This window comes from Marmota marmota, unplaced genomic scaffold, assembly GCF_001458135.2.
Source record: "Marmota marmota marmota unplaced genomic scaffold, marMar, whole genome shotgun sequence".
Classification (NCBI taxonomy): Eukaryota; Metazoa; Chordata; class Mammalia; order Rodentia; family Sciuridae; genus Marmota; species Marmota marmota.
The window spans coordinates 16,123,154-16,150,602 of NW_026000242.1; the positions used below are offsets into that span (position 1 = coordinate 16,123,154).

The following is a 27,449-nucleotide window of genomic DNA, read 5'->3' on the forward strand; positions in this document are numbered from 1 at the left end:
TTCAAGCCCTCCCGATTTCATGCATCCTGCTATTTATTTTCCATGACTAAAATAAGTTATGTTTCATGTTTTCATATCACTTTGTTTCTTTGCTGTAAGTTTCTGGTACAGTGATTTAGTGGTTGTATCCTCTTTCCATTAAAAGTTATAAACTTTTAAGAAACTGTTTTATTTTATTTGTATCTCCCTTTACAGCCAGTATAGAACTCTGCACATAATACATGCTTTTTACCTACAAAATTTACGATATGAAATTGTATACTTAGTCTTTTTCTCTCCATGAATTCTAGTTTACTTTGCTGCTCTTTGAATCCTTAGATTTAGTTCTAAAGTTTGGTAATCTATAGTAATTTGGAATTTTTGCTTAGGTAAGAATTCCAATCATTTTGTGCAGCAGTAAATTATCTAGGCTAATGAGTGAGATTAGCCAATTTTTACATGTGCACATTTGGATGTGTTGTTTTTTTTGCATACCATAATATTCTTAAAATTTCTGAATGTTTGAGCCTTTTTTGAGAAAAAAATGGCTCTTGCTTTAGAACCAAATGTTAATTTTTTTTTTTTTTCATCCTCAGCCCTTTTTATATTTTATTTAGAGACAGGGTCTCGCTAGGTTGCTGAGGCTGTCTTTGAACTTGTGATCCTCCTGAGTTGCTGGGATTATAGGTGTCAGCCACCACACCAGTCCAAATGTTAAACCTCAAAGTGGTTCTTTGAGGGGCGTGGCTATGAGGATAAAAAGAAGGTAATGGGAAAAAGACCAAAATGAATGTCCTTAATTGTTTGGTATGAAGCTTGTTAATTTTGGACCTTTATATTGGAAATTTGTATTTATCTAGCATTTATCTATAGACCAAGTCTGTACCTTTTACCAGTTCTATAGTATTCTTTTGCTAACAGGAAATCTTACCCAGGAGACCTTTGCTTCATGTAGACTGGCTCTATTTCTTTGTCTCAGCTGGAACACTTAGTATTCATTATCATATACAAATTGAACTCAGGATGATCACATTTGGCTTGCACACAGAGCCCAGTAATCCTGTGGCTTCATTTCTGTGTACTGCTTTGCATTTATGTTCTGTTTATGGTCCACAGAAATATTTGTCTTATGTTGAATTACAGTAAGTTTTACATTATGTATCTTTTCTATTTGTGCTAAGCAGAGAGATAGTGATGAAGTGGAACCTTAATAAGCCATCTTGGCTAGAAGGATTGAATGTATTATAGAGAGATCAATTAATGTTGATATATTTTATTTTTATTGCATTCATTTCAATTTGTTATATAGTCTGTCATCATCTAACTGTGCCATACTGTAAATGTTCATTCCTTTACTTATGGACACTTACATTGTTTACTGTTTTTCACTAAACAGTTCTGCGACAAAGGACATTGTATGTATTTTCTTATGCATACATGTATGAATTTCTTCATGGTACATATCTATGAGTCGAATGGCTCAATTACAGAGTATGCACCTATGTTCTTTTACAAATATTTGCAAAGAAATTATAAAAATTTATATAGCTTCAGCAATGTATGGTTCTTTTGTAATACTTAGTATCTCTAATTATCAAACAATTTTTTGAGTTTAATTAATGGGTAAGAAATAGTGTCTCATTGTTTTTGTATGCTTATTGTTCTGGTTTGGATATGAGGTGTCCCCCAAAAGCTCATGTGTGAGACAATGCAAGAAGATTTGGAGGAGAAATGATTGGGTAACATCCTTATCCTAATCAGTGAATTAATCCCTGAGTTGTAACTGGGGGCAGGTTGGAGAAAGTGGTTCTTTGGGGGGCGTGGCTATGAGGTATATATTTTGTATTTGGAGAGTGAAGTCTCTCTCTCTCCTTCCTGAGCATCAGGTGAGCTGCTTCCCTCACCACACTCTTTCTCCATGATGTTCAGCCTCACCTTGAGTCCTGAGGAATGGAATCTGCTGTCTATGGATGAGACCTCTGAAACTGTTAGCCCCTAAATAAACTTTTCCTCCCCTAAAATTGTTCTGGGCGGGTCCTTTAGTCACAGCAGCAAAAAAGCTGACTAAAAACCACTTATATATTATGTTACATATTTTTATATATTTTGTATCTCCTTACTATTAGAGAGATCTTTCCTTTTTTTGTGTGAATTGTTTATGTTTTTTGCTTACTTTTCTACTACAGTTGTTTCTCTTTTTTTTACTAATTTGTGGAAGTTCTTTATATATTCAGTTTTTTATCATTTATACATTTCCAGATAGTATCTTACAATTTGTCTAGACTCTTGTCAGCTGTCCTTTTCAGTGTGTAATTCTAGTTTTTTAAAAATCATGTCAAGTATCTGATGTGTATGTCTTTGAGTATCTAGATAAGAATATTGGGAGAAGTTCCTTGATGATAGATATTGAGAGATTTTATAGAAAGTAACAGGGAAATTAATTTTTTACTATAGATAATGTAAGAAATCAAATCTGGTTTTGTTTATTCCTCTGAGTTAACCTTTAACTTAAATTTGTCCTTTCAAGATTTTTTACTTTTTTTGTCAGCTCATTTAAAAAGTTATCCAACATTTTTGTTTTTAGCAGTCTGGTTGGTTTACATTCTGGGAAACTGAAATCTCTAACATTCAACACTTCCTGTTCCCCCCATCCTGTTGCCATTATTAGTTCGTGTAGGAAGCATTTTCTGATTTCCTGAGGTTCAGTTTGTGTCATCAGTATATAGTTCTATATAGCTTCCTTTGCTTTCAAAGCATTTATGTGTATTGATGTTGCTTAATTGTCTTTCCCCTTTCCTTAGACCATAATATCTTTGAGGACCCAGCACCTGTCTTATTCCTTATAGCCCCTGGGCCTGATATAGTGCTTGGAACACAGGCTCCCATCATCTCTTGCTTGGATTACTGCCACAGTCTACTGACTGGATTTGTAATCTTGCTCTTCTCATTTTTCCTCATGCCAAGATCAGTTTGTTCTGTGTGTAACACCATTGCCCCCAGCATAAAATGTAAACAGCATTTCAAAATAGCTCATGTGTTGTAGTCTCTGATTATCCTCCAATCTAATTTCTTTTCACTACTTATTCACATTTCTGAGTTTTAGCTTGTCTGAATTACTTTAAGTTCCCTGAAAGTGATGTGTATTTTCTTTCTCTATGGTTTTATGAATGTGAACATGCTGGAGCATGTTTATGCTCTTTCCCTCATTCCCCTCAAAAGAAAACTTAGCTCATTTCTGCATGTACTTAGGTCTAAGATTGCACATAATGCTTCCTCTAGGAAGTCTTTGATCCTTTAATGTATGAGAGGTTTAAATTCTTTGTGTGGCCTTTGTACTCTGAATTTCTGTCTTCAAAGCATGTATCAGTTATTTATTGACCATATTGTCACTATAGTATAAACTAGTCAGGGCCAAATAAGTATTATCGACTGTTATATCTTCTATATATAATGCAGTTCTTAAACATGATAGGTATTCAATTAAAACATTGAATGAATGTAAATTTAAACATTATTACCTGCAAATTACAGAACAGTGTCTTAAGAGTGCTTTAAATGATTTGTCTCAGATTTATTATTAACTCTTTCACGGTGGATTTATTTTTAAATTCTAATTTCTGAAAATGTTTTTTTCTAGTCCAAACTGCTGGAAAGAGAACTGAATCCATATTGGAAGGATGGTGGGACAGGTCTTCCATCAGAAGACTGTAGCGTGTCATCAGTTACTAAAGGTATCTCTATATTGTGGGTGCTGACACATAGGCATTTCTTATAAGTTGGTATTTCTGATGCAAAGACTTGAGTTTACATGGCAGTAAAGCATTGATAAAATATTTGCAATCTTTTTAAGTCTTTTATTTAAATCATTAGTACTCAGTTTTATACCTGTCTTATAATGCTTTTATGTATGAATTTGTTTCAAATGTGCTAATGCTAAGTATGATTCTGTGAGGATGTAATAATATAATTCATTTGTTTTGTAAAAAGTATTGTGTCTGAATTTCACTAAAATAGTATGTAAACAAAGATCTGGTTTTATATCTTTAGAAATTTCTATTTTGCCAGCAGCCACAAATTTGTAATAATGTTGAGTGCTATTATTTTCCAGCAGATGGAGACAAAATATTTGTGTCACATAAGCATACTTTGTAATATAATTAAAAATAACTTACATGACTATCAAGTGTTGTATTGATAATTCAATGAAAAGTTTATTTAATTACAGTGAGCCCAGCGTATAATAGTAGTGTTGTAAATTATATTACTTTTTCATTTTAATATTTTATTAGTAGAAAGTTTTCTTCCTTTGTATGCATAATTTGTTTTTATTTTGGCTATTTGTTTAAATTATTTTATATTTTATGTGTGTATCCTTAGAGCCACCTTATAGGCTCCTTTATAATTTTTTTTCCGGCAATTTAACTAAAGTTGTTAGTAATCATAAATTTATTTTTAACTTTTTGAATGCTGGGTTAAGTAATAATAATTGTAGTTAAACAAGGTTCTCTTTGAAACACTGTTTTATAGAAACAGTTTGGGGAGCAATAAGCTAACCCAGCCTAATTTTGTGATCTGGACTTTTATCATCTCTAGTGTCAAGACAGTCAATAAATTTATCTTTGGGGGAAACCTAGAATTAGCAAACTCAATCTTTGTTGTTTTTAGTCAATAGGTTCTTAACTTCACTAGGTATAGAAGACCTGGAGTTCTGCTTTAGGTAGTAGCTTTTAGCTGGTGGAAACAGCAGAATGATTAAGGAGGAAAGTGACCTTATATAAAGCTTTTGGAGAGCCTTTCTCCTTCCTTTTCAAATCATGCCTTCAGACTCAGCTCCCAGGGAAATTTAGTTTTAAAAATTATCTGCAATTGAATAATTATGATGAAACAAGGAAAAAACAGTCTGCAAGTTTTACTGCTTATGATAGTTTTATCCTTCTACTTAGATTTGTGGCAGGGCTAAAACTGTAAGGCACCTGGAAGTGTTAGAACATTAGTATTAAGGAAGTATTGATGTTAGGGAGGTAGAGGTGACACAGTGTTGTTCTTATAGACTCAGATTTTAGAATCAGTCTACTTGGAATTAGAATTCTGGCAGTCCCATTTACTAGCTTTGTCATTGTGGGAAAGTGTACTGATCTTTCTGAGTCCAGTTTATTTATCTTTAAAAGGAATAATGATAGTAACTATCTTATAAGTTAAAATTAGAAATAGTACAATATCTAGAATATAGGAATCAGTGGATGATGATGTCAGTTATTCTGTGATTAAGTGTCTTGGGAAGATTATATCAAGAGTCTTGGTAATGTTCAATGTGCCATATTTTCAATAATTAATTCATTAATCTTTAGAGAAAATTAAGTGGAAAACTCAAATGATTTTTAAAGCTCATAAAAAGAAAATTTAGTAATGAGAATTTTGTGCAACTTTAGAGTTTACATGGCTCACTTATATATCAGTTTATTTTCATGGTAACCATGAAAGGAAAGCAGAGTAGATGTTATTGTCTCAATTTTATAGCTCAGGAAACAAAGACTGGATAGATAATTTCCCTGTCATCACATGAGAACCCAGAATTCTGATTCTAGTCCTGGATTAGTTACTCTACATTCTTTTTTAAAATTGATTTAAAAAAAATGTATGCAGAATGCATTACAATTCTTACTATACATATACAGCACAATTTTTCATATCTCTGGTAGTATATAAAGTATGTTGACACTCAGTTTGTGTCTTCATACATGTACTTTGGGTAATGATGTCCATCATTCCACTATCCTTGCTAACCCCCTGCCCACTCTCTTTCCCTCTCACCCCTCTGCCCTATCTAGAGTTCATCTATTCCTCCCATGTTCCTCCTCCCTACCCCACTATGAATCAGCCTCTTTATATCAGAGAAAACATTCAGCATTTGTTTTTTTGGGATTGGCTAACTTCACTGAGCATTATCTTGTCCAACTGCATCCATTTATCTGCAAATGCCATGATTTTATTCTCTTTTATTGCTGAGTAAAATTCCATTGTGTATATATGCCACATTTTTAATCCATTCATTACTCTACATTCTTTAGGAGACCATTTCTTGCAATGTAGTTAGTAGAAATTCTTGCTTACAACACTTCTATTGTGATTTTGCTTTTCCTATTGATTTTTTTTTTTTTTTTTACCTTCTCCAGTTTTTGGCTTTCTGTTAGAATCTTTGAGTTGGAAGGATTTTTAAAGGTGGCATTAATCAGCTGCGTTTTTTTTTTTTTTTTTGGCAGATTAAGAAGCTAAGGTCCAAAGAAGTTAATGACTTGCAGTTGATCTTAGAACTGTTCAGTTTTACTGGCAAGACTAAAATCTAGGTCTTCTGATACTTTGTTTATTGTTAAATCTCTATTAGCCTATCTTTTAAAGAGAAATGGGAACACAGCCTAGATTCATTTGACTGTGTTCTGTTTATAATAATATAACTTACAATTATGATGGAAACATAATTTTTGACTTACTATAGAAAACAAATTTGAGATATAAATTTTAAGTGCTGCATACCAGTAAATAAGTATACTGTAATTATTTGATATATCTTCATCTTAGCATAGAGGATGGGGACCAGGCCTTATGAATATTTTTATATCCTAATGTGTTTAGCAACTTTTTATATTAATGATAAATATTCATTAAATATTAATTGAATTTGAGGATGGTGCTGTAAGTTGGTATTTTTGTTTACTCTGTAGATAATAAATTTGGTGTTTTCTTTTATTAAAAATACTTTAATGATAGCATCCTAATCATAAGATTAATAGCACTTTTGATATTGAATATACATCAGCTAAAGGTGATGATATTACATAGATATTTCTAAAATTGTGGATTTAATTCACAAGCAAATTAGCTGAAAGTGTTTATTCTGTTAGATTTTCTTGATAAGTGGAAACAGAGGAATTAAAGCAGTTTTAGTTTAGCTCAGATAGTTTTCTCTGAGTTTTATTAGTATGTTGGTGATTTTTTCATGGTATTTTCACTGTGCCCATCTACATGTTATTGGTTTCACAGATAATTCTGTGGAGTAAACAATTTAATTATAAAGCTGGGATAGTAATAACGATATTAATTATTGTGGGTTTCTTTTACTTATCACTGTATAGATTACATTTTTAGATTAAGTTCCTTGAATGGTTGCCCCATTAATTTTGAATTTATAGACTATATACATAAGAAAAAAGATCAAAAGTAGAATAAGTTTTTGAATGTAAAGAAATCTTTGAGTTAACTAGAGATCTGGGTTTTAGAGTACAGAGTATTTTAGACCTTTAAAGAAAGATTGCCAGACATGATGGCGCATGCCTGTAATCCCAATGATTTGGGAATCTGAAGCAGGAGGATCTCAAGTTCAAAGCCAGCCTTAGTGAGGCCTTAGGTAACTTAGCAATATCCAGCTCAAAATAAAAAATAAAAAGGGCTGGAGATGTGAGTCAGTGGTTAAGCACCTCTAGGTTTAATCCCTAGACCACATTATTATCTTAGAAGAGATTGCTTAATAAAGATAAACTGTTGAGATTTGAATGATAGAAGTAATTTAAATAGATTTAATTAGAGGATTGCAATCATTTTTTCTCTTTTTTTCCTTGAAGTCTAACTTACATAGGAAAGTGAGTATACAACCATAAGTGTACGGCAGACTGTTCCTTTTCACAAAATGAAAACATCTATGTATTCAGCACACAGGTCAAGAAACATTATTAGCATCTTGTTACCAAAGGGTAATCACTATCCTGGATATTAGCACCATAATCATTTGCATACATTTTTGTTACCATCCTCTTTTATCTACAGTTTGAGATTCATCCATAATGTTATGAATATAGTTAATTCATTCTATTTGCTGTGTATGTATCTTATGACTGTATCATAGTTTATGTGTTCCTTCTTTTGTTGTTAGACATTTCCTGGGTTGTTTCCAGATTGGAGTTATTGCAGATTGTTTTGTTGTAAACATTCTTGTACATGTCTTGTGGAATCTGTGTGTATGCATTTTTTGTTTGTTTGTTTGTTATAGACCTGGAGGATGTTAAAGTATCACTTGAGGGCAAGGAAAATCAGGACCAGAATTTTAATTCATGTAATTGATTTGATTTTCTCTTTACACAGATCTAAAGTGTAGGAAATGTAAACACCTTAATAAAGTTCATTAGGAGCATTCACATGTTCATAGTTGGTAATCATGATGAAAGTAGGACAATTTGTTTTAATATAATTTCAGCATTTTCTTCTCTGACTTGTTTGTTCTTTTTATGTTTCTGTGGTAGCTTTTTCTCCTCTGTGTGTGTCCTTATATCTGGGAGTGCCCTTTGTACTCTTAACTTTTTCTTTTTTTTTTTTTTTATAGAAATTCAACCCATTTCTTAAACTTAGTTTGTGGAATTTTTCTTGACCTCCTAGTTAGAAGTAATCCTTAACTATTATCATTATCATTTTGTATAACCCTGCATATCTTTACATAATAGTTGTTACATATTATCTTTATTGCATTTATATACTTTTGTATTCATTCTCTTAAATTGTAATTTTCCTGAGGATAGTTTTACTTTTATTCTTTAGTTTATTATTTATCTTTTCCTTTCTCCAACTGGCAAAACTCTGTAGCTTGCATATGTACACACTCAAATATATGTTGAAATTTAAATGTGGTTATAATTTTTACATATTGAAGAAAAAATATTTAATTTTATACTTTATAAGTCAGAATTAATTTGATGATAACCTCATTCAAAAGTATAACAAACATTTTCTAATTTTCTATTGGAATTTAGCTTCAGGAGTGGAGGATGGTGGATTAAGCTGGCTAAAGAAGTCTTATCAAAGAATGAAGGAACAAGCTGAAAAACAAAATAAAAAATTTGAGGATATTGTAGCTGAAAGATATGGGGTAGGTATCTGAATTAAGAACATGTGTACTATTTTCATAATTATATAAAAGATTATGTGGTTTAACTTTGTTTTATGCTATGATACACTTTTGAATTGAATTGATATTAAATTTCTTATCTTTGTACTGCTGAAATAACTTCTGCTTTTTTATTATTCTGTATACTTGGGTAGCATATCTTTGCTGACATAAATAATGCAAGACTTAAATCTGTATTTATTTAATGTAAAAATAATATTTTATCATTATGAGAAAATTAAGTAATGCTGAAGAGCTTTCCCAGTATACCTCTGGAGATAACCACTTTTGAAATTTTGGTATATTCCAGACTTTAGTATTTTTCCATCTTTTGGCATTATCCAGGGTTTTTTTTGTTTTTTTTATTTTTTAGAAAAATATATATACACACTCTAAAATGAAAACTAGAAAGTGTTGAGGGTGCAGTTTAGTGGTAAATAATAACCTCTGGGTTCAATTGCGAATACTCAAAAAAAGTATTAGAATGTGTATACTCTTAGAATGATGTAACCATGCCCATGCATTAGTATATAGTATTTTAGAACCAACTTATTTTCTTTCCTTTGTAGGTAATGTGTTATCTACCCACATATGCATCTGGTATAGTCTTTGTGAAGGAAGTTTTATTTTTGAGTTTGTAGATTCACAAATTAGGAATTTTTAATATACAAGTCTTTTTTTTTCTTTTTCCATGCAAAACTATTAGATGAGCCCTTCTGATCCAGAAAATCAACTTGGAAAATTTTCTTACATACATTTATTTTTTTATTAATGCTTTGCTTTCATCATCTTTTCTCCTTTCTGGAAATAACAGTGCACATGCATTAACTTCTTTAGAATCAATTGTGCATGTTTCTTTTTTCCTATAATTTATGTTTATTTATTGTCATTTCCTAAACTTTAAAGAATTCCCAGGCTAATTTGGTTTTTATCACTTTCTATTCTTTTCAGTATTTCAGGGCATTTTTTTGGATACACAGTTTTTCACTTCTTGTACTTGTAATGTTCCTTTTTCATGAGTCTATTATGTTTTAGCAGTACAGTAACTTCTTGAATCTTGATTACCAGTTATATGTCTTCTGTATTGTATGTTAGACTTTGTTAGTATAGACCATTTGGTTTAAGAGTGTCCCCTTTGAGATTTTTTTTTGTTATTTGGTAATTTTTCTGTATTTTCTCATTCTTTTTAGTGTTTATTTTAGTGTAGGATGATCATTTGGGTCTACCCTTACCTTGGTAGGTTTTTCTTTCATTGTGCCACTTGGCGGTGGTTCATGGCCAATGACATGTGGGTAAAACATCAGTGAGCATTTTATAACTTTCAATATGTTATTTTTCTCCTTTGTAGTCAATGGAATTATTTCAGTCAAAATTAGAAGAAGCTGAAAAAACTGCCTCCAAAAAAGAAGATTCTAGACGAGAACGGTGGAGGAAGCCCACATATTCAGATAAAGCACAAAATAGTCAAGAAAATAAAAAATTAGACTTAATAAAATACAATAAAAGTTCAAGGGATAGATATGGTACAACAGAGATCACAAACAATAACAATAAAGATAAATTTAGTGGGGATGAAAAAGATGAGAGATCTGGGTCTTTAGAAACGTGTAGAAGAGAATACAACCCAAGGCAAAATCAAGAGCTCTCTTCTGGAAATTTGAGACCTAAATTTTTAAGACCCACTGATGATGAAGAACTGTCATGTCACAGCAAGGGACGAAATTTTGAACCATCTAGTTCATCTTTAGCATTAGTGACTCAGGGTGCTTTGCATTGTGGTTTTCAAAAACCCACAGAGAACAGTGAAGAAAGTTTAACATCATGGAGTTCATCTTATGGGAGAAAAGAAGAGAAGAAATATTCAAATCAAAAGGCATTGGAAACTAGTAGCAGTATTGACTATCAACACATTTCAGGAGACACCAGAGAAAAATTACAGACTGAGAGCTTGAGTGATGACCCTCCAACGAGAAAAAATTTGCAGGATGCAAAGGCTACATATACTGGGTATTTTATCATTTGTTTTTTAAGATGATATTAATATTAAGTCCCTGAGGATCCAAAGAACTAAACTGTTCCTCAGAATGTCATTTGTTAATTAGACATGAGTATGGTATCCTCTTTCTTAAATTGATGGAAAAGATAAAATACGTAGATTTAACAATGTAGTGGTTTTGTTTTATGGATTGCATTTAATTTCACAGTTTTTATTTAACAAGGATCTGAAATAATTCAGTAGCCACAAGTTGCTCAAAATTTGTCGCTTCTATAATTTAAAAATATGAATGTTATTCTTTTAAGTAAATGTGCTATAGAAGACATTTTGGTAGATTTTGTTACTTTGTTATTTCCTAAGGAAATTACCCCATCATTAAGTTAATAATCACCATAACTACATGAGTCAAGGAGGTCTAGGAGACGGAAGAAAAATTTGCTGCTATGGCCCAAATACAAAGTTACAAAGCTATACTAAAGATCCTGCAGTGGGAACTGTGAATTATGGAGTTATTTTACAGAGAAGGAAATAATTTACTTTGGGAATTGATGGATTTCAAATGTGATGTTAGAACTTTAAAAATGAAATTTAAGATGGGATAGTAGTGGTATCCATAGTGATTAAGAAAGTAGCACCTACTGGTTTTATTTTTGTTGTATCCATTGCCTTTGTATAGGACTGGATCCAAAGATGAAGAAGCACATATTGAGTGGTATCAGATCTAGACAAACTTTATTTAGACATGGAACTGGCCCCACTGGTGATAGAAATACAAAAATGTATTCAAAGGATAACTTATACAATAAAGTGACATATTTTTATTGGTCATTAGAATATGTTAAAATACTATCAGTTAAGAGAATAAGAGAATAAGTTTTAGGAAATAATAGAAACCATTGTTAGTAAGAGGTATAATTGTGACTTGAGGTGGTAAGTCTGGCAAATTGCTTTTGTTATTGACTCCATCTGAAGTAGTGGATTGTAAGCACATTGTGGGACTTTCAGTAGAAGGGATCTGGCAAAGTCTGGACCAAGTGATGGAGCCCAGTAAAATGAGCTCTAGTTCAGATTGGGGCTTTCCTTCCTGGAAACTGAAGGATAAATCCAGTTGTGTTGACTGCATGTATGTGGCACAGATTAGCGAATGTTTGTGAGTGTATGAATATATAATTGCCCAGGCTTCATTCCAGGTGCCTTGAGTGGTAGACTGTTTCTACTCCACAGTTGGTGGTGGGATGAGTCTTATTTCCTGATGATCATTTGAGTTGGTTTAGCATTTGGGCAATCTGTGGTTCTTGATTTCTGTGACTACAGCTAAGCAAAGTATATAGTGCAGTCTTACTATAAGTAACTCTATCTGGTTGTCTAATTGCCTCATATTTGTATATGCTCTTTAAATTGTTAGCTTCTGATAAATATAACATAGAATTATGCAATAACAGCAGTTTTGGAGGGTGAGGTCTGAAAGCAGTATTCTTTGTTAGATTTGTTAATTTTGATGTTAGAAGGGTTTGAGGTGTTTGGTGAATTCCATGACACGAGAGGAGAAGAAAAAAATCTAGGAATTTTCCACATTTATGTGAAAGGAAATACAATTTCTGAGCTTATAGAGTGATGTATTTTTTTAAAGAGAGAGAGAATATTTTAATATTTATTTTTTAGTTTTCGGCGGACACAACATCTTTCTTTGTATGTGGTGCTGAGGATCAAACCCGGATGCCAGGCGAGCACGCTACCGCTTGAGCCACATCCCCAGCCCTATAGAGTGATATTAAGAAACCAAGATAGGACTCTGAAGAGTGCTAAAAAGATTGAGTGAAGAATTGTTAGTGGCTATTAATTTGTCTGACTATTATCTTGGAGATATGTTGAATTACTTAAAAAATGATAGAATACTAGGGAGTTTTAGAAACAGTGACATTTAGAATTATAAAAAAATTAAAGAACTGATTTTGAAACTAGAAGAAATCATAGTCTGAGCCTTACATTTGCAGATATAGAAATTGAGGGAACTCAGATTATGACTTGCACAATATTATGTAACTGAGGTTACCAGATTTAGTAAATAAAAATAATAATTCTCTTACAGTATTTGAACTTATGAGAAAAAAAATCTTCATTGCTTACTTGAAATTCAAATTTAACTGGTGTCGTGTTTTTTATCTGGCAGTTCTGTAAGTAACAATCATTTCCTGGATCTGTGACCTTTTATAAGGTATTGACACTTGACTTTCTTGTGCTACTTTCCTTGACTTAAAACAAAGTAATATAAACAACTTCATGGAGTTACCTCATGAGTTAGTATATATGAAAATGTATAGTATCCTGTACACATTTTTATTGTTGCTGTTAAAAGTACTATATAGTTATTTGCAAAACTTAGATTCAGTATCTTCTGATATCCATTTAGCATGGTTTTCAAATAAGGATTAAAGGAGAACCATAAACTGGCTTTGAATTAAAACACTTTTCTTTTATACACTAATTGTGAAAAGTTATTGATAACCTTAGTGAGATTTATGTTGGTAGAATATGAGAGAAGTTGACCAAATAGAGGCATAAGAGAGAAGAAAAGAGATTAACTGCCCAAAGTAAAGCATTTTCACTAGGCCTAGAAAATACTTTTGAGTTCATTATAAAAACAGACTTTGGAATAGTCAATCTCACATTCTGCCTCAGCCCCCTGAGTTGCTGGAATTACAGGCTTGTGCCACAATGCCTTGTTCTGTGATTATTTTAAATGGCTGGAAAACATCTTCCAATAATTGCCCAGGTAGTTAAGAACTTATTATAGTTGGAATGAAATATATTTACAGACATATTTTTCTTTTGTTGGAAAATATATTAGCTAAATACTTTTAGGAGTTTGAAACCTAGAGTAATATGTAGTAGGGGAAAAAAACCTAACTAGATGTCCTTAAGTTAGATTTTATAATTTTGATCAGAACTAACTCATTTAGTACCTTAACCTTTAGATGTTATTCTTGGCAGAGTTTGCTTTTATATCCCAGAAGGGCAAGAGAAAGATTCCATGTTGTCAAGGTTGTGAGTATAGTGATAAAATCCTTAGGCAGGGGAGAAAATATGAAAATCAGTGGTAAGGAAAAGAATAATTAAAGAGAGATCTTTGAACACTATCAGGAGGAGAAGAATAATTGCAATATAATCAAGGTTTCTGAAATATCATTAGTCTAGAATTCTTTTAATTACTGCTTCCTGAAAAGTTTTCAGTCAGTGTTAATGTGTGTGTACATATATTTTAAAGAACATATTTTAATGAGGTAATTTACTTTTTAGAAATAAGTTGTAATGGGAGTGTGTGCACTATAGGTGTAATCCAGGAAAATGCTAAAGCTTGGGTTTAGACTAATTGCAGATATTATGGTTATGTTTCTTTTAAAGCATCTGCTCATCTCTATAAATGCTTAGAGAACATAGGAAAGAGTTTATTATTATCTTGAAACTTGGTGGCTTTTGGATAGACTAATAGTGCCTTCCCTTGATTAAATCTTTAAGCTTCCAACCTGAGAAGGGCAGGGAGAGGAAAGTTTTTCAACAAAGGGAAGAGTAAAGTAAAATCACAAAGGTGTGCCCTTTGGATAAATAATAAGAAGTTTTTGACAACTCAGTCAAGAACATTTTCATTGTGAAAGGATACAGAAGCCAGATTTCAGTAGACTAAATTTGAGTACTGGTTTTAAGTTGGCAGAGATAGAAAGTATATGCGAGTGAAGAGGTTAAATTTAGTACCTCCCTCAACCCCTTTTATCTTTGAGGTGTAGATACTTAAACATGTTTATATTTTAATGGAAGAAATCAGTTTTACTTTAGAAAAGAGCTCTGTATAGAGTTGATAATTGAGCAAGATCCTTGAGGTTATTAATATGGGTCCTGTTTATTCATCCAAGTAGGAGGATTAGCCATGGGTAGAAATGTTTTAAAGAAGAGAAAAGTGTGGCTAGTTAGGCAGTGAAGATTCTTTCTTGGTGACTTATATCAGTGTTTTTCAACATGTGATCCCCTAGAATGTTCGTGATTCTCTAGGTACTCATAAGGAACACAGGAGTTTGGAAGCTTCAGGTGGGAAGAGAAAGGCAGTGTGACAGTTTGGTTCACAAACAGCTCACACAATTGAAATGTACTCTCATTGTTATGACTGTTATTAATTTTATTCTGTTTTTACCTCCAAATTTTGATGAATTTTTAGAACACAATTACTCCAAATGCTTTGTCCGCGTGCCTATCATTTCCCTTAAAGGATCCTTGGATACTGAAAGGTTGAGAACAGACTATTTCTTTCATTCATTCAGATTTGTAAAAGTGTATCTGAATTATGTGATAAGGATTGTTTATTTTTGCCTTAAATATATGCCTTGAAGCTTAAGTTGGATCCCTTTCATTCGTTTTGCCATTTATCTTATATTCACTGAATATTTTTATTTCCTAGATCTCACGGTACAAAAATAATTTGACATTGTATCTGCCTTCAAGGAACTCACATTGTAGGAGAGGAAGTCATATAGATACCTAAACAAATATGGTACATACTTGAAGTTACAGGTGTTAAGTATAGAAGGTTTTATAGTTATTACACATAGGGATGGGATAATATTAGGGGCAGGATAATAATAGTGGCAACAGGGTCTGCTAAGATTGTTCAGGCAAAGTTGTAAGGTCTTTATGAAGGATGAACCTGTTGGGAAAGGACAATCAACTTGAAGAAACTGGAAATATGAGACAGCATAGTGTAGTTGACTATTTGCAAATATGTTTTAGAATTTGTGATAAAGTAGCTCTGAGAGCAGGGTATATCTCTTTCTAATCTGTTTCTCTGGATCCTGATGTAGTGCTTAGCATATGGTAGCTTCCCCCTGATTTGTAGAATTTGGTTAAGAGGAAGACATATGGGAGGAAGTATACAAGGAAGATGCCTTGTACACCTTGTTCCAGAAGTCATGCTTACAAGTGGGACATCATTTTATGAGTGATAAAGAAGTATCACAAGGATTTTAAATAAAAAAGACTTGGATTTTTAAAAGATTCCAAAAGCACTGTGAAGGTTAGATTGAGAAATGAAACAGATTTGAAGCAAATGCACTGGTCAGTGTAACTATAGTTGAGAGACAAGAAATTCTGAATCAAAAAAGTGAATGTAAAAGAGAGAGAGCGCTTGAGTTGGCATCCATGACCCAGTGATGAAGCTTTTAATTCTGTGGTCTCTTGAAAAAATTTGATTACTTCATATCTGTGCATAGTTCTAGATATTCTAGTTTTTAATCTTTTCTTGAAGAGATTTTGCCATTGAATTTTAAGCATGGCGAATGTAGGAGTGATTGGAGAATCCTCCTGTGACTCAGTAATTGGCTGTCAGTGGCAAAGGGAACTAATGATTATTGAATACCAAGGTAGGTATTTGGAATTTTGTTACATTATTGAAATTACTGTAATTCTATACATTTCTGCATTTAAGTGTGATAGATATTAATCATTTTCTTGATTTTTATAGTCACAGATTATGATGCCTATCTAATCTCATAAAGCTAGTAAATGGCAGAGAATGAATTTGACTCCAGAACTTCTTTTCTCATAGTACTGAGAAGGATTTCCCATTTATGATCAAGAAAGAAGCAACTAGCATAAAGAACTTTTGAGTGCTTCATGAAATTTTGCATCAGGAAGTTGGAATTTGAAAGTCTTTCACTTTCATTTGTACTTAGTGTATTAGTAGGAATGAATCTATTTCCTTATTGACACATGAGATATAGTAGTTTGTGTTAATATTCCTAAAACTTTGCACTTCAAAAAAAGGAAATGACTTGATGGATGAATTTTGTCCTTCCTTCTTCTGATCCTATCAAAATTAAGCTTGCCTGCAAGATTGCTTACTTTTTGAGTGACTGAGCTGAGTAAGAGATCTTGTGTAAAATTGTCCTTTATATCTGGATTTAAATAAGCATCTTTTGGAATAACAGAGAAGAGGGAGAAATAATGGGGAAACTACCTTCTTATCCATTTTACCTTCTCTCAGTTGATTTTCTCAATTGATTGCTGTTGAGATGAAAAATGGATAAATAGACAGCTTTGTTGGGAAGGGAAATCTGGTTAGGTACTTGAGTTCTTGGAAACCGAAGAAAAGCAGAAAAGGTAGATGGAAAAGCAGCCAGGAAATTTGTCACTTAGGAAACAGGAGAGTTTGAAAGGCAGACCCTGGAGCAAGCCATCTTCATGGGGGCATAATTGGACTAATTCTGTTTTGAAAGGATGTGTCCTGTGGTTATTTATTTTATTTTGCATTATTCATATAAAAATATCACTAATACTGTAACAGTAAAATCTCAGATAAAGAATTTTGGAAAATTAGTTGAATAGGAAAGACTGCAAGTTGCTTAGGAAGTAGAAGTTTATGGAAATATGATTGGGTTGCTCCAAATTCAATAAATTATATTTATAATACAGTGAAAATTGTATGTACCTCAATTTAATTTGAATAAAAGTACTGAAAATATTTTCTTTATAAAAGTACAACTAATTATACAAGCAATGACTCAACCCATAGAGGCATATAAAAAGTTTTAATGTTCTTCTGATCACATGAATGCAGTGCCCCTACTGTTTGTTTTAATTGTTTTTTAAAATATAGACTGAAAGAACATGGTGGGAAGGATAATATGTTATGGAAATGGGTTCTATAGCAAAGATATTATCTTAAAAAAACTTAAATGCTACATGTTAAAGATTTCTTTTTTATGACAAGAAATTTGCTACTTAAAAAAATTCCACATAGAGTTATTAGGCCAATTTTTGAATCATTGCAAATATGAACTTTGCTATTCCTTGCTAAGAGGGTATATTGAGAACATGACTGGATGAATTTCAATAAAATAGGTTAAGAAAACTGAATTGGTAATGTAGATAAATCCTTTATATTTGAGATTATGTCATTGATTATGATATATTCAGCTTTTAACTGTTTCTCTGCTTTGAAGATTTTTAAAAGTAACTTTACTGAGGTGTAACAGACATTTGATAAACTGCATATATATAAGAATGTAATTCAATAAGTTTTGAAATGTGTATGTTCTCATGAAACCATCACCTTAAACATTTCCTGGTGCCTTTTATAATTTTTTCCTTCCTGTCTCTCCCCATATCCCACCTTCTACTGCAGGGCTCCCATCCATCTGCTTTCTTTCATTATAGAAATATTTGCATTTTCTAAAGTATTATGTAAATGAGATCATACATTATGCATTCTTTTGTGGAAGGAGGGAAGTCTGACTTTTTCTTAGTAGCACTTTATCCATGTTAGTACATGTATTAATAGTTTATATATTTTTTGGTCCATGGGTACTACACTATTGTTGTATATACCACAATTTGGGTTATCTGTTCTCCTGTTGATGTGTATTTTGATTGTTTATGGGTTTTTGACTATTACAAACAAGGCTCCTCTGAACTTTCATGTACATATGCTATTCTTTTGGGTAATTGCCTAGGAAAGTAACAGCTAGATCATATGGCCTTTATATGTTTAAATATTAAGAAAGTGCTAAGTTCTGTTGGTCTTTGCCTCATATAATTTAAAGCTCTGTTATTAAGTACATAGACATTTAAGGATTCATATGAACTCTAAATGTGTCAAACCTTTTTTTATGAAGTCATCCTTTTAAGTCCCTGGTTTTATATTCACACACACACACACAAACACCCAGGGATGCTTAACCACTGAGCCACATCCCCAGCTCCTTTTTAAAAAATATTTTTATTTAGAGACAGAGACTCGCTGGTTTACTTAGCCTCAGTCTCCTGAGATACTGTGATTACAGGTGTGCACCACACTGACTAATATTAACATGGAATATCTTTTTCTATCCTTTTGTGTTTAACATATTTATCCTTTTATATTTTTGGGGCTGAGGACATAGCTCAGTTGTTAGAGTGCTTGCCTCATATGCACAAGGCCCTGGGTTCAATCCTCAGCACCACCAAAATAATAATAATAATAATAATAAGATAAAGATTAATATCTTTATAAAACATTTTTATAGTTTTTTTTTCTTTTTTATCTATACAAAATTTCTGCTTTTTAATGTAGGTGTTTAGACCATTGATTTATAGTGTTGTTATTATTTTAGATATATTGAGACTGGTTTTTTGACTTAGGTTTATCTTGATTGATGTTTTGTATGTACTTCAGATAAGTATCCCTTACCTGAAATGGTTGGGACTAGGAATGTTTTTGATTTTGAATTTTTTTCCTTATTGTGGAGTATTTACATACATATAATAAGATAACTTGGGGATAGGACCCAAATCTAAATATAACATTCATTTATGTTTTGTATATATATCCTGATGGTAACTTTCTATAATATTTTTAATATGCCTGCATTTTGAATGCAACCTTGTCATATGAGGTTAGGTGTGGAATTTTCTATTTGTGGTATCATGTTGGTGCTCAAGAAGTTTCATATTTTGGAGTACTTGGGATTTCAGATTTTCTGATTAGGGATTTGTAACCTGTAATTAGGTTCATACCTGTAATTTTGTTATTTGTCCATCTGTTTTTTTTCTCTTAAATTTTTTGGATTGAATATTTTTAATTCCAATTCATTTCTTTTGTTGCTATATTATATATATCTGCTCCTGTATGGTATATGAACTTTATACTAGAGTTATAGTATAAACTGTCCTTTCTGCTAGTGTTACCATACATTTTATTTGAACTTGTAAAGCCTCAATAGATTGTTATTTTTCTTTAAATAGCTCTCTTATAAAGAGACTTAGGTAACAGAAAAATCATATATATTTACTCTAGTCATTTCTGGTGTTTTTTTTTTGTTGTTGTTGTTGTTGTTTTTGCTTTGGGTTGATCCATATTTCAGTCTTCTATTTTTTTCCTTCTTCCTGAAGGTTTCTCTTTAGCATTGTTTCAGCTTTTTTATGTCCAAAAAGTCCTTGTTTCCCTTTTGTGTATTTTCTCTGGGTGTGGAATTCTAGGTTGACAGTACTTTAAAGATGTTGATCCTTTCCTTGATTGCATTGTTTTTAAAGAGAAAGCTGTCATAGCAATCTTGTTTCTGTGGGCACAAATGATGTCTTTTTCTATAGTGCTTTCAAATGTTTTTATCACTACTTTTGAGCAGTTTGATTATGATGTGTCTTGGTGTCATTTTTCTCATGTAGTTTTCTTTCAAATTCTTTGGCTTCTTAGTTTTCAACAAATTTGGAAAATTTGGGCCTTTGTTTCTTATATCTTCTATTCGTTTCTTTTAGGGACTCCAATTTCATGTATGATTGGCTTTTTTCATTTTTTTAATTCTTTTTTTCCCCTGTATGTTTCATTTTGCATTATTTCCATTGCTTCAAGTTGACTATTCCTTTACAGTCTGATTTTCATTAATCTTGTCCAGTGTATTTTTACATCAGATATATAGTTTTTATCTGTAGAAGTTCAATTTGTGTATTTTTAATGTCCTTATTATCTCTAATTTTTAAACACAGTTATAATAACTTTAAATATCCTTGCCTGCTGTTTCTTACATCTGTGTCAGTTCTGGATTGTTTCTGATTGATAGTATTTACTTCTAATTTTAGGTTATATTTTTCTACTTATTTGTATGTTATAATATTTGGATACTAGGTATTACAGATTCTTGTTGAGCGTTGGGTATTTTTGAATTTCTATAAATGTTTTTGTACTTTGTTCTGGGTCATGGTTAATTGGAAACCATTTGATCTTTTTGGTTCTTTATTTTCACATTTGTTAGTTGGACCCAAAGCAGCATTTCTTCTAAGGCTTGTATTTCCCAAGATCCATAATCCTCTACCTACTACTTTCAGAATTAGGAGGTTTCCTACTTTGGGTAGTGGAACCAGACACTTCCCAGGAGTGCCAAATACTGTCCTTCCATTCCTTTAGGATAGTTCTTTCCTTGGCTATAAGTATTTTCTTCCTAAATACTCAGGTGAACTCGCTGGGATTCTTTTGCCCCTCAGGTATTTTATTTAGTAACAGTGGCTGCTTTGTAATTCTTGGATTTGAGCTATTTCTCCTTTTGTTGGGTTCTGCCTGGGTCTACCTTCCCTGTCCTACAACTTTGAATCTTTCTTAAGGCAGTAAGCTGGGGGAATATGAGCTTGACTGGAACTTTCTCTTTTCTTTTATGAAGCTTTTATAGTATTGGTTTGTCATATGACCTCAGTTTTTAGTTTATGTGTCTAATTCTGGACTGACTTTGAAAAAGAAAGTGTGATTATTGTTTTTATTCTTGACTATGGTTAAAAGTATCATCTCCAGATTATTAGTATCTTAAAGTATTAATAATATTACATTGAGTAATAGGCTTTTGCCAAGATGTGTAGAATTGTGGCCTGATTCTAGTATTTGTTTTTTTTACAATGAGTATGGAAATATTAAATAATGAAGAATGGTTGATTTTTATATCATTTACCTCATTGTTGCTGGAACTTTTTCCTGTTATTATATCTGCCATAAGCCATCATGGGTTTGTGACAGAGAACCTTGAAATATTAAGTAGCACATTGAGTCTAATTTTTAAACCTTAGAGTCATGATCTCCTATAGATGCTAAATACTTTGTTGAGGAGAGTTAAAATAATATTGGAGTTGCACCTGTATTTCATTTGCTCTTTGTCTGTTCTATTCAAATGGCAGTCCGAAGGATGAGTCCATCCACATCCTGAGTATGGATGAGAAGAACAAGTTGGGTGCCAGAATTATCAAGGCAGAGATGATGGGGAATTTGGTAAGATTCTTAAATATCTTTTTTTTTTGGAGGATAGTGATTAAATATTTAACTTCTTGTAAGTAATTTGGGTAATTCCTCAGCAGTGGGGATGTAGCAGACTTTGAAAATAACTGCTATTTATTTATTCCTTGAAGAAATTCTTAAACCTTTCTAGAAATAGTACTATCTTATAAATAAATTATCTACTTTCTCTATCAGATTTCTGAAATTTTTATTTATTTACTTTTCTGTTTGCTATATTCTTATAATTATGGAATGTATTTGGAGGAGTTAAAGGTATGACTATTTTCTTTCCCATTTTTAGTTATTTATTAAAAATTCTCATAACAAAACCATTTTACTTAGAACATAAAAATTGAAATCTTAAATAGGTGATTAATTCATTTATTCAAAGTTTAAGGTGATATGTTTGTAGTTGATACTGTGTTAGATACTTTGTATAGTTTAACTCATTTAATTTCTGTAATATGTTTAAGATCGATTTACCTCAAATTAAATAGAAATAGTGATGATTTGATAAGAGCTGTTTTCATTCATTCATTCGTTCATTCATTATGAATGTTGTACTATTGTACTTACTTGTGTTATTGCACATGGTAGAACAGCAGAACTTTCCACTCTCTGACACAGTAGATTCACTTTTGGTAATGTGTGTGCATTCATCTTAAACTCAAATACTTAAGTGATCTTTAATTGATCTTATGAGTCACATAAATTTATTATTTAATTTGCTAGTTTATGGTTTGTTGCTTTCTATGTTAGGTGTTTTATAAATTTCTATAGTAATTTTTTAGAGTAAAAATGAAATATATTCATAATTTTTATCATATTACTTATAACAATGAAGAAAACAGTATTTTAAATGTCATGATGACTTCCTTGTAGCAAGTAACTGATTTTTTAAGTATTGAAAGCTTTAATATCTAAGGAATTATAAAAACTTCATTCTTGAGGTTACATATTTCTTTCATTATCCTGTCTCCCTCAAAATGTATGTCTTTGAAATGGTTTACCTTCAAATTGTAAACAAATGCCATAGGTACTAGAGAAGTTTGTAACTGAAATAAGTTCATTAAAATGTTATGTATTAGGCTGTGAATTGGTAATTGAAATTCACTATTGGTTACATAGGGTTTTATTACGCTGTTTTCTGTTATATAAAATTCTGTAATGAAGAATTAAATGACATATCATAACTATTTTGCTTATTTTTCTTTTTGAAGGAATTAGCTGAACAACTTAAAGCCCAACTTGAAAAGGCAAATAAATTCAAAGAAACTGAAACACAGATATCATTAAAAAAATCTGGGGTAGAGGTAAGTAATAAAAGTTTATTTGCTAGCTTATAATTACCTTGTGTAATATTATTAATTTTCAGTGGTCATATTTTAATTTGAGATATGTTAGTATCTGTGTCTGTGTTTATATGTGTATATTTGTTCACTTGTTTTTTAAATTTATTTTTTTATATGCATTCTCTTCCATTTCACCAATATTTCTCTGTTAGAATAAAGCCTAGACCTGGGACCAAGGAGAGCTGTTTTTGTTTTAGACTCTGTTGTTTGACCTTATGTAAGTCAAACTGATCCATAAATTCTTTCCTACAGAGTTAGAGATTTCAATTGGATATGCATTCCATACAAGGCAAATTTGTTCTTGTTCTTCATCTACAATACAAAACAGATAAAAACACTTATTTGCATGGCATTTTCATTTGGTAGAGATGGAGAGACAATAAAATAATAGCTAAAAATATGATACAACATATTAGTAAATTATACATTCTGTGGAATGTAGTGGAGATTTTGAGCAGGTTGAGTACATGGGCCAATTCTAATTGAGTAAGTGACATTGATGCAAAGATTGGAAATAAGTGAAGGAGTGTGTCTGTGTATCTGAGTGAAGAGCTCTCTAGGTATAGGTAATAGAGAATTAGAAGGCCCTAAGATATAATTTGTCTGATGTGTAGGAAGAACAGCAAGGAGATCAGTGCTACTGAAGTGGAATGAATGAGAGAGAGGGAAAGATTAGGGGATCCAGGTTGGAGACTATGGGAAGCCAGATCATGTTAGATTTTGAAAAAATATAGTAAGGAAGGAGGTTTTATGCTGTTTGAGATGAGAAGCTATTAAGAGTTTTTGAGCAGAGAGTATTTTTTGTTAGCACTGGACTGCCTGTGTTAAAAATAGATCAAATGAGAGTAAGGGCAGAAGGTGGAGTTCAGGTGTAGGCTCTTGCGATAATATAGATAAGAAAATGATAGTAACTTTGACCAAAGTAGTAGCTAAGGAGATGGGTTGAAGTGATTGTGTGTGTGTGTGTATGTTTGTGAGTGTGTGTGTGTGTGTGTGTGTGTGTATTTCTCTTTATTTTGAAAGGAGAGCTATAAGGATTTTTATTTTCATGATGGTTTAGATTGGGATGTACTAGATGGGTAATGACTAAAGAGAGGAGGCAAAGCAGTCTTTAGCTTGAGCAGCTGAAAGAATAGGGTAGCCATTATTTGAGTTGTAGAAGAAAGGAACAGTAGGCTTTGGGGTGAAGATAGAGGCCTGTTTCAGATATATTGAGTTTGGATACTCTAGATGAGGAAAAAGTAGAGATATTGAGTGGGCAGTTGGATAGTGGAAGGAGCCTAAATTGCAGATAGAAATTTGGTACTTATTAGCATAATAGTATTTAAATTCACAATGCTATATGAAATAATCATGTATATAGAAGTTGAAGGGCTGAGATTGATGCAATACAGTGTTGAGAGGTTAGATGAATTAACTCACTTAGTTTTCACAATATTCCTTTAGGTACTTCATGTCATCAGCACAACTTTGTAAATTGAAAGACTGAGGCAGGCATACTTCCTCAGACATAAAAAGTAAATGAAGAAAATATTTAAATCAATAAAAGTACTTATATATCCATGATACTTCTTTGATGCTAAAAGATAAAATTCATAGCTGGAGAGTCACTTTTAAGACAGGATAAGGTTTATAGTGAATTTAAAGAGCTGTTCTCAAAGATTAATTTATACAATTACTATCATAGAGAGATTAGAATGTTGAGTTCCATAGAATTTACTTCAGGCTAAGATTATTAATGACTTAGATAATAGCACAAAGAGTATGTTTATAAAATTTGCTATTTTCCCTATGGTGTAAGAGCTAATATTTTTGAAATAAATTATTAAAAATTTCTCATAGATATAGAAACTGAGAATGAGAAATTACAAGTATGATTAAAAATAGGGAGTAATGAGGGAAAGCTAAAATTAGATATGTTGTTCAGTCTCTCTTACATACTTTTGCCCAGTTAATTTTTTCAACAATCCTGTAATCATAATAGTTTTGTACTATGAAGCTTTCATTGGTTTCTTAGAGCCAAGCAAATTAAGTACAAGGTCTTCCACAGTATAGCTCCTATTTCCAGCCTTATCTTGGAAGCTGCTTACACACAGATAACATGTCTTTTGGCCATTTAGATATGTAGTATATTATTTGTCTCATAAATATCATCCTCTTGAAGCTTATCGACTTCTCAGTGTTTGTCTTTACATCTTTTATGATGCTTTTTTTCCTGATCCTCTTAAAAGATTGCAACTTTTTCCTCTTTTGAAACCTTGAAGACAAAAGAGTTAATTTTTTTTTTTTTAGTACAGTTTTAGGTTCATAGCAAAAAGAGAGCTGAAGGTATAGAGATTTCTCATAAAACCCTACCCCTATGTATTTACTGTGTGCCCTGTTATCAACATCACCGACTATACTGGTACATTTGTTATAATTGATGAATTTACATTGATACATTATAATCCTCCAAAGTCTGTAGCTTACATTAGGGTCCTCTCTTGTTATTATATATTCTACAGGATTGGACAAATGAATAATGACATGTATCCATCATTATAATATTATACAGATTGTTTTTATTTCCTCAAAATCTTTTGTGCTCTAACTATTCATCCCTCCCTATTCCAAAATTCCTAGCAACCACTGATCATTTTACTGTTCTCCATAGTTTTACTTTTCCAGAATGTCACATGCTTGAAACCATGCAGTATGTATCCTTTTTAGACTGGCTTCTTTCACTTAATAATAATACATTTAAGGTTTCTCCATGTCTTTTCATGGTTTGATAGCTCATTTCTTTTTAGTGGTGCATAAAAATTTATGGTTGATAGGTACCATTTTTTTAATCCATTTACCTGTTGAAGGACATCTTGGTGATTCCAGATATTTGCAATTATGAATAAAGCTGCTCGGAATATCTCTGCAAAAATTTTGCTTGGATGTAAGTTTTCTATTTCTTTGGGTAAATACCAAGAAGTGCAGTTGCTGAATCATATGGTAAGAGTATGTTTAGTTTTGTAAGAAAACTCTTTTAAGATTTTTAAAGTATTTGCTATGGCATTTATTCTTTCAAATTTATATTTATATACTTGTTACCACCTTATAGTGTATATCTATCTCTTTCCAGACTCTTGTCTTTTTTGTGTGTGTATGGTGGGGGTGCAGGTACCAGGGATTGAACTCAAGGGCTCTCAACCACTGAGCCACATCTCCAGCCCCTTTTAAAAAATTCTATTTAGAGACAGGTTCTCACTAAGTTGCTTTGCACCTTGCTTTGGCTGAGGCTGGCTTTGAACTTGTGATCCTCCTACCTCAGCCTCCTGGGATTACAGGTATGTGCCACTTAGCTTGGCCAGACTCTTGGCATTTTTATTATAGGATTTTAAAAACATGGCTGGACTTCAGGGGATTTCTGAATCAGGCATATATTTTCCCTTTAGATTTAATTGTTGGAACAGTTATCATTATAAGAAAAGTCTTCTTGAGATCAAGTACTATTTATTTCAAACAATGGTGGGGACATGGCTGTTTCACAGTAGGTAGTATGGACACTTATCCATTCATCTGTTAAAGGGGACCTAAGATGGGTTCTATAGCTTGGCTGTTGTGAATTGAGCTGCTGTAAACATTGATGTGGCAGTGTCACTGTAGTATGCTGGTTTTAAATTCTTTGGGCATAAAACCAAGGAATGGGATAACTTGGTCAAATGGTGGTTTCATTCCAAGTTTTGTATGGAATCTAGAGTAATTGCAACAATTTACAGTCCCACCAGCAATGTATGAGTGTACCCTTTACCCCACATCCTTGCCAACATTTATTGTTTCTTATATTCTTGATAATTGCCATTCTGACTGGAATGAAATAAAATCTCAGTGTAGTTTTAATTTGCAAGGTAGTACAGACTTCACAGGAGTAGTGCTGTGGTCTCCAGAGTGACTTCCAGTTGGTGGGACTAACAAAACGTCTCATACTGAATACTCCATCTCTGCTTTTGCCTATCTTTTTGAATAAGTATGAAGAAAAGGAAACATGATGATTCATAATTATTCTTTCATTTTACTTTACTCATATGCAATAGAATCAAAAATTTTTTTTGAGGGTAGGATTTTTTAATGTCTAAAGAGGCATTGAATGTGTTAGTATTAAGGAATACTTCGTTACTTGTATTTTAATATATTTATTGAATTTATTAGTTACAGAACCTGTTCTTTTTTATCCATTAAATATTATTGATAACGTTAATAAAATCACTTAACTAATCTAAGAAATATAACAGATTAAATTTTTTTTTTTTTTTTTTTTTTTTTTTAATTTTTTTTTTATTGGTTGTTCAAAACATTATAAAGCTCTTGACATATCATATTTCATACATTAGATTCAAGTTGGTTATGAACTCCCAATTTTACCCCAAATACAGATTGCAGAATCACATC

At 32.0% G+C, this 27,449-nt stretch overlaps 1 protein-coding gene across 2 annotated transcripts in view; it reads left to right on the plus strand.

The window, feature by feature from the left end:
* Positions 1-27,449, plus strand: part of Cwf19l2 (CWF19 like cell cycle control factor 2) — a 98,591-nt gene that overhangs the window by 14,836 nt on the left and 56,306 nt on the right. For both annotated transcript variants that reach the window (XR_007344534.1, XM_015489925.2), the window contains exons 6-10: positions 3,617-3,710; positions 8,775-8,890; positions 10,257-10,915; positions 21,582-21,672; positions 22,899-22,991. Coding sequence is in view for 1 of the 2 variants with exons in the window: in XM_015489925.2 (XP_015345411.1) it covers positions 3,617-3,710; positions 8,775-8,890; positions 10,257-10,915; positions 21,582-21,672; positions 22,899-22,991 (1,053 nt within the window). In the remaining variant the exon portion in view is untranslated. The remainder of the gene's footprint in view (positions 1-3,616; positions 3,711-8,774; positions 8,891-10,256; positions 10,916-21,581; positions 21,673-22,898; positions 22,992-27,449) is intronic.